This window comes from Ostrinia furnacalis, unplaced genomic scaffold (genome assembly GCF_004193835.3).
Source record: "Ostrinia furnacalis isolate ACB-3 unplaced genomic scaffold, ASM419383v2 OfSCF3557, whole genome shotgun sequence".
NCBI classification, from domain to species: domain Eukaryota; kingdom Metazoa; phylum Arthropoda; class Insecta; order Lepidoptera; family Crambidae; genus Ostrinia; species Ostrinia furnacalis.
The window spans coordinates 583,478-592,451 of NW_021133796.1; the positions used below are offsets into that span (position 1 = coordinate 583,478).

Genomic DNA, 8,974 nt, shown 5'->3' on the forward strand with positions numbered 1-8,974 from the left:
CGTCAATACTGATCAGTGTCATCCATAGGTGTCATCAGTGATTATGCGTTTCAGAAATGAATTGTACCAAGTTTTTTTACGTTCTCATTGTAGCGGCATCTCTCCGCTCCGTCCACAACTTCCTCGTGACGCGCTTCAAGAACCCGCACGAGTACGTGGCCCGCGACGACCTCAGCGTGCTCGACTCCCTGGACGACGCCACCTACCAGCACCTCCTCCAGGAACTCCCAATACTTGAGAAGTACGCGAAACGCAGGCGACCGGAATTCATCGAAGATGAAGACAACGAAGAAAATGAAGAGTTCGAATATTACCACGACCAGGACGATCAGGAGGAATGGACCAATGTGAATCTCGAGGAATACTCCCAGCAACGAAACAACCAAGCGGTCAACCTGACTACTACCACACAACTTCCAAAATTGCCTTTCATAACTCGATGGCCGAATCCATCGACTCATCGACAGCCGAAAGTGGCAGCACAGACAAATGATAGCCGAAAATCGTTTCTCAGCTGGCTCAGCCCCTACCAGGGGCCGCGGGTGGCGCGCTGCTTCTGGTGCGGCCTCAACCAGTCGAGGATCCCCCGGAGCCCCCTGTGCCACGACATGTTCGAGACGCAGGACTTCCGAGCGCGGACGCTGGCCAGATTTTTCCGCGCACATTGCCACGAAAACAAATTTCATATCGCCAATAGAAAAAAACCGTTTCAATATTACAGTGGAGGTCCCACGCACAGGTACGCGCCCGGCTTGATCAGCCAGTTCTACGGGCCGTTCACGGGGGGCTGCTTCAAGCGCTTCCTGGACGTGGGCACGGTGTACACGCAGCGCGGCTGCCGCGCCTGGTGGCCGCGCATGAGCTGGGGCGCGCCCAGGTCTTTCGCGGCCCACAGGTAAACATCAATTGGTTCATATTCATCATCATCATCATCATTTCAGCCACAGGACGTCCACTGCTGAACATAGGCCTCCCCCAATGACTTCCACATCGCACGGTTGGTAGCGGCCTGCATCCAGCGCCTTCCCGCTACCTTTATCAGGTTCATATTAGGTATGTTTTATACTCGCTAGCTTCGAGCTCGTATTTTAGAGTACGATGCCTGATCAGGTGATGATGATTATGATGTCTTGCGACTCGCATCTGAATATACCCCTCAACTGCAATCCCCACTCAAAAATCGGTCATATTTTTATTCCGAAGATCTTGACTAAGATCAGCCTTCATGTGATTGATCCTTAGGTTCGCAGCCATGGAGATCCCCCTGAGGAAGTTCAAGAAGGACATCTGCCTGATCTCCCCGCACGCCTCCCTCACCCCCTTCCACCGCGGCATCTCGCTCTACGTGCGCTACCACGTCTGCATTTGCTTCAAGAAGTGGTGCAATGGAGTTGGTACTCTTTGTGTGTCACGTATTGTTATGATAAGCAATTTAATGTTTGTAATAATATATTATGTAACTTTTTATAATTGTCTATTTATTTATTTTTTAAAAAACTAATCATTTCTGAGGCTTTTTAAAACGTCTTTGACTGGTTTTTTCTCATACAGTCATACATAAGATTAGCCAGTAACGATTTTTGTCATAAGTTTAATCCTACAACTACACTCCTCCTACATCGTATCGTACCTATCAATGTCAAAAGAATAAACCTGATTTACAACTAGGTATACTTATTTATAGTAATTACTCGAGTGAAACAGTAGCTCAAGCTTAAAATATGTAATACCTATAATATGATATAACAAGTTATTAAGAATTCATGGAGGTGCAGAAGTGTCGGTCTTTTTCCATCGTTTTTTGCGCCATGACATCACCGAGGCTCGGCCTTATTTTAAATAAAATGTACTGACGAGCAAATAATACGAGCACCACAGTGTTTTTCGTTTAAATATTAATGGGATATTAATATAGCCGGACTCTTTAGTGTTGAGTCGCGTACCGGATAACCGGATACTAACGTAATCTGCGGGTAGTTTCGAATCCAGCTGGCACCACGTACACGCAAACATAATAAACTTACAATATATTAATACTAAACATATTTCCTATTTTATTGGAAGTAGGTAAACTGACGGCCGGAAAACGCAGCGTGGGACGTCCACCAACAAGGTGAACCGACATGTGCGTTCCCTTCGAGAGGCCACTGTGGAAAACGAAGGTTTCGTATACATAAAGATTTAGCAGAACCTCTAAAACAAATGTAGCCAGAATTATAAATTTGTAGGTGTTGTAAGTTGGACGCTACAACTCGCCGAATGTGGTCCCTCAGATGAACTATGTCAAATACCAAATTACTGAATCTGACCAAATAAGATGATTTTGATAAATGGTAATATTTAGGAGGTAAATCGTAGGGCTACGTACGAAAATAAGACCTCTGGATAGTTACTGCAAATAAAGAAAATCCAATCAGACGATGGGCCCTCAGTTCACCAGTGCACAAAATTTACTTTAATGCTACAAATTGGAACTTGAGACTAAGTTTCTTTGGTAAGGTTTTAATTTTAGCAGAAGTAGCCACAATGCTACCCTGAGAGTACAGGGTTTATATATTCTACTAGTACAGAATAAAAGCTCTAGTAAAGTGAGCCCTCGGGAAAATTATTTTTACGTCGTATTTAATTAAAATAAAATCAATAGACTCGGATTTATCTCAAAATACCTCTTAGGCAATCGTACAGAATACCTACTTATACTTTTGTTTTGAGTTTCCTAAAAAAATCGACAATGTGGTTAACATACACAAAATCATTACGGAGAATTTAAGAAGCAAGATATTTCTTTAAATACTTTATATAGCAATAATATTTGAATATAATTTTAAACTGCAAATTTTGTACATAAAATGCTGTAAACTATTTTTATCAAACAATGAGTTGGGCGAGATATTTATCATGGAATTAGTTTTTAGCGTGTGTTCCGAGGGCTCACTTTACTAGAGCTTTTATTCTGTACTAGTAGAATATATAAACCCTGTACTCTCAGGGTAGCATTGTGGCTACTTCTGCTAAAATTAAAACCTTACCAAAGAAACTTAGTCTCAAGTTCCAATTTGTAGCATTAAAGTAAATTTTGTGCACTGGTGAACTGAGGGCCCATCGTCTGATTGGATTTTCTTTACTTGCAGTAACTATGCAGAGCTCTTATTTTCGTATGTAGCCCTACGATTTACCTCCTAAATATTACCATTCATCAAAATCATCTTATTTGGTCAGATTCAGTAATTTGGCATTTGACATAGTTCATCTGAGGGACCACATTCGGCGAGTTGTAGCGTCCAACTTACAACACCTACAAATTTATCATTCTGGCTACATTTGTTTTAGAGGTTCTGCTAAATCTTTATGTATACGAAACCTTCGTTTTCCACAGTGGCCTCTCGAAGGGAACGCACATGAACCGACGACATCATAAAGGTAGTAGGAAGGTGCTGGACGCAGGGCCACTACCAATCGATCAACATGGAAATCATTGGGGCGAGGCTTATGTTCAGCAGTGGACGTCCTATGGCTGAAATGATCATGAGGTAAATTCACCAATAAAAAAAATTTCAAAGAGTAATTTTGATCGCAAGTGTATGAGCTCACAATGGGAGGCAAAAATTCGATCGCAGATAACTCGCCCGTAATGATGGTGTTCGGTCATCGATAGAAAAAACATTAAGCCCCCAGGCACACAGCCGGCTTGGCGCGTCTGCTGCGTGTTTGGAAATTCAATGCTTATATGATTGAATTTGACATGATGTATGTATAGTTTCACCAAATATCTAGTAGGTCACCTACCTAGGTGTACATTTAGCTGTGATATGATCGAACCCATTTCTCAAAAGTAAAATGAAAAGACTTATTCATCTAAAACTGGGTCAAATGAAAAAACGACTAAGAGTTTACGAAGCGTATCGAGGCGAACTGCATCGGACGCAGAATATTGTAGGACATCAGTTTTCTAGACTCGGCGGCTTGTAAACAAAGGCGGGCGTCGGTCCGTCTGTGAATCACGCCGCCAAGGCTGCCCGGTAACACTACACGAGGCACAGTCCAAGTGGATACACCAGCTCACTTGAAACAAAATTTCTGTTTTAAAAATAGTGTGGGTTATTTAAGAAACGTCACTATAAGATAATGATAAGATCTCCTAACTTGCACCTTTGCCCTCCCTTCACGAGGAGTTTACCGGGGAAATGCCGCGATTCCGGGGTGATTGATACTTGATTTTGTTCCATCCGTCCCGTCAAACGATATACCGGGGCGGCTGACACTTGATGACCATTCACTCTGTTATACGCTAAGACTATGACTACCGGGGTCGATGAAACACTGTTTACCATCCACCTCGTTGACGGGACAGAAGCACCGGGGTGACTGTCAGTGACCCCATCCATCTTTCCATCTCACTTACAATCACGCTGTCTACTACTATTTCTGAAACAGAGATGGGCTGGCTGTTTCTTTTAGTTCATCGCAAGTAGCGCATAGATCGTAGGTACCTACAGACATTACACGAGCCGTCCTTACAAAGAGCTACTGTCGTAACGCGAACATGACCCAACATACCGCTGTCAGCTTTGTAGAGAAAAACCAAGGAAGTGTCAGTGATTAGCGGCTGAATGCCCATTCTGTGCTTCAGCATTCTTTATACGGCTATAGGCTGTAAATTAGATTATTTCAATCATGCTAGTTACAAAGTTGCGGTTGAGCAGCTATTATTATACATATTATGGATGAGTCAAAGTCAAAGTCAAAATTTCTTTATTTGTTTAGACTAATAAATAGTTCTTACAAATTGTCATTTTGCTCTTAAGGAGCATCTACATGTCTCATAATCTTTTTACCCTACCAGCGCTTCGAGACCAACATTTGGCAAGTGCTGAGAAGAAGCGCCGCAACAAACTCAGTCACCACTGTCTGCCGGTTAATATAAATAAATAGAAATAGCAGTAGTAGGTACATTCGATTCAGGAGCAGTTGATATCCGTAAGATCGCAAGACTCGTTGAGGTTTAGTCATAAGTCATCTTTCAAGATCGATTACCATTAAAATGTAGCCCGCTTGGGATACATTAACAAAATTCAAGAGCTCGTAAGCGACATACTCGTCACACAAACATTTGCCTCTCCCGGGAGTCGAACCGCTGTGTAGTCCGGAGCGCCAACCACTAGACTTACGTCCGTCTTACCGTTAATATTAAAGTGGCTCTGAAGGCCACGGGTCAGTGCGGGGTTTCAGTTTCCTTACTGGGTCGTTAATCAACAATGCCATGGTAGAGCATAACTCTACCGTGATTGCTTGGGAAGACCTTTCCTTATACATCAATATTCTACCAATTAGAAATATAGAAATATCACTGGCACAAGTGACAAGTATAATTTGGCTAAAAACAAATGACTCGCGCACTAAGCTCACTCCTCACTCTCTCTACCAGGCTATGAAAAAATTAAAGAAATCTTATCAGAAATCCCTATACATCACACTTAATTTTGTTAAACAAGATGAAAATATGAAATAGAAATGAAGTTCTAAGTTATACATTGAATGATCTAAAGCAAAGTAATTCATGACATTACTGGTATTATTAAATCCCTAAATTAGTCATCGCTATTAATTAAACACGGCACCATTCATTACCATGTCAAGACATTCTTTGATGGAGTCGACGCATTTGCATAGCCAATTAGTCGTTGTCAATTTGAATTTATTTTACAGTCAATATGACTCAAGTTGGGAGGCAATTAAATGTATAAATAGGTAGGTATTTCAATTCCAATGGTATACATTATTAAATTGGTTTTAATATCTCGCTGTTTTTATTTAAGCAAGCAACCATTCGATCATTTTTGTGGGTTGTATTTTTTATTCAGTGAGACTATGCTCTACGACCCATATTAAGAAACTAAACTCAAGTCGCTTGTTATTAAGTATAGGTCCGTACTTATACTCAATAACAAGCAAGAAGAAGTAGAGCTGCAAAGACTTCAACCGGTTCTAACTTCTGAAAGCAGTTCCTTTAATTTCCATGCAAAATAACAATAACAAACCGTTACCAGAGCAGCTGAAACGATCATCACAGCGTCCATACTTGAACCTCGAGCGCCCGGCTGACAACAAGGGCTATTATCTAGACCAGACCAGCCACGTGAGACTACGTGACGCTGGCTGAGCTGGCCCCGCTCCCAAGCCAACCTCGACTCACAGCACACAGCAGAAGGATGCAAATCCATCCTCCTAGTGCTTCGGAACTAACTATACGTTAGACATCATGTTGTGTGTAATGTAATTGTATATTTGCCTTAATGGAAACACGATAGAGTAGGTTCACTCTGTATTTCAATACTCAAGACTTCCACTCTTGGAAATTAAAATGTTTCAGTAACTAAAATACAGAAACCGTTTAGAATTCTATTGGGAATGGGATACGAGACATTGATAGATCTTTTAGCTACGAAAGGTGAAGATTCTCAAGTAGAGACCAAATCTCGGTAAAGTTAGATAGAACCCAGGTCGATGAAAGCTCATCAGCCTTTCATATAGATGTTAACTTAACGCTATATGAAAGAAGTAGAAGCTCTATGATGCTCCTTGGTAATTATAGCTTCGATCCAGCAATGGAGTACGACTGGATGATAATATCTAGAATCATAATCGAAGCTAAAAAACCGTGGAAATGGGGTTGCAAGTGTGGCTTGCAACCCCATCTCCACGGTTGTGAATTTTTAATGTAGATGGCCACAAGTAAAATAGTCACGCCAATACGGCCCTACTGTTCTACTTTCGTGTATGCGGAGACCTTGATAGCCCGTTGCCAGCCGCATCCTAACTGCATATATGAGCTGTATGCATTTACCGATGGAGTTTTCTAGAATATATATTATTATTTATAGTTGGTAATTTTCCTTTTATTGACTTTCTGGGTTAGTATACCTACTTATTAAGAAATCACATCTTGTAAACATTTCAATCAATGGCTGTGGCTGTTCTTAAAATATAAAGACATTTTCTAATTTTTCTTCTTAATAATCGACTAGCGTTACCAGTTGTCCCTATTCTTCCTTGACATCGTATTCAGATGTTTGGGGACAACCCGGACAACTCTTGATATTTGATCGGAAATTCGGGACGGGAAATGATACCAACCATCTTACTCTGTTTAATTATTTAGTTATTGATTTCATAAAATATGTTTTCTTTTGCATTTTCGTGTTTCTTAGTAAACCTAATCCGGAGTCACGATTGGAAAACCAATTTATCTATTGGCAACTCTACTATCCACCACGTTTTTAAATAATACTCTCCAGAGAAGTCATTGTGTCTGACGGACATTTGTTAGCACCAGTTGCCGAATTACGTCAGCAAGGAGCGGGCCGCGGCACTGGCGGCGCGTGTAATGACTAACGCCACTTCTGCCGCGGATAACACTCCTCAAGTTGTTAGTGCTGGTGCCGCTAGTGGGGCTATGGATATTATGCTGTTTTTCAACTTTTACGAACTGTTTGGATCGCCAACAGTTGTTAAAATAGAACATCTGCAAATATTGAACATAATAAATAACTTTTTGCTTGCACAACTACTTGAATGTAAACAAAACATGCTTTAAATATTTTACTTTTTGGAGGTTTTTTTGCAAAGTACTGAAAATAATGAGAGTGTCTCTAGTCTCTAATTTAAGAGATGTTCAATGATCGGAGTCGGATGTAAAGTTCATATGATCGGATGTAAAGTTATCTCCGGCCTTGCTCGCAGTGGACGCCAGCCGATACATGTGTCTATATCTGAGGGACTTGTTTACGCTTTAATCTAGCATCGCGTTTCCAAGCCAAGTGTGTTGCTGTCTTAACTACCTCTTACACTACACTGTATTTTCTATCGTGTTGGTATTCCAATATGGTTGCTTTAAGCTTGAGCAGACACCTAACATGGGCACTTTCAGCGCTGTACCGTAACAGCCGTAGGCACGCAAGTTGAAGAGAGACAGTTATATTTTACTGCTTTCTTGTTCGTCGGATGTGACCGAGAGATGTTGTTGAGACTTTATCTCAGTTTGAAACTTGTAACTTGCGAAGAAAAACAAAGGATTTATTTTGAGAATTAACTTCGTATCGCCCGGGACAGGGATGTAACGTTCTGGCACACATGCACTGTTTACTCTTGTTTGCCTTCGTTTTGTCTTGTATTTGATGTCTCCTAATTTACGTGGGATGTCATAATATTATACGTCTTTAGCTCTTGAACATTATCACGAGATTGTAGCTTCAATTTCTGGGAAATATAAGAAGAGTCAACCAATAAGTTTGATCAAGTCAAAACCATACCTACCTTGAGAACATTTTCAGGCTGTAAGGAAGAAAAAAACTGCATAATTTTAATCGTAGAGACATTATTACCTATAACGACTTTTTATGGACACTCCTCTTGAGCACATGACAATGGCTTACGGCGATACCGCTTAAGTGCTTAGGTACCGAACTTTCTAATTAATCTCATTTATAACTCTTTTTGTTATCTAGGTATACCTTTATTTAGCTAAGCCTTTACGCATTTATAACTAACTCGCTTACCTGTCAGTTAAAGTGATTCACCAAAAATGTTTTCTGCTGTTCTTTGTCGATATGTAAGTCAACACGCATGTTATCTTCTTATACATACAGATGTTTTGATAAAAATAACTCCAATGAACACATGTAGAGAGCGAATAAGGAACGTGACGCGAATGCTCGCGCGAACATGACTTGAATCGAGGCGCAAAAAATGAGATTGATTTAAACAGGGCCGAAGCTAGGTCCTGTTGGGGGACAAGATTCTATATTATTATTGTACAACACTTTTTTGTACATATAAAAGGATGCAAAATTAAAGACTAGTCAACTTCGGCAGCCGTCGTTGGCCTAGACTCTATTGTAGGCATTATACTGGTTATCCAAATGACTTAAAAGGCTACTAGTTAAGCCAAATGATCGGTAGTTACGCACTGAGTATT

The 8,974-nt window shown here is 40.8% G+C and overlaps 1 protein-coding gene across 1 annotated transcript; it reads left to right on the forward strand.

Moving 5' to 3' along the window:
* LOC114358008 (uncharacterized) lies at positions 1 to 1,394 on the forward strand (the record flags this gene model as incomplete). The annotated part of the gene is made up of 2 exons (XM_028311856.1): positions 1 to 895; positions 1,243 to 1,394. Coding segments are annotated over exons 1-2 (991 nt in total), but the record flags the coding sequence as incomplete, so codon positions are not given.
* Between the last annotated feature and the right edge of the window lie 7,580 nt (positions 1,395 to 8,974).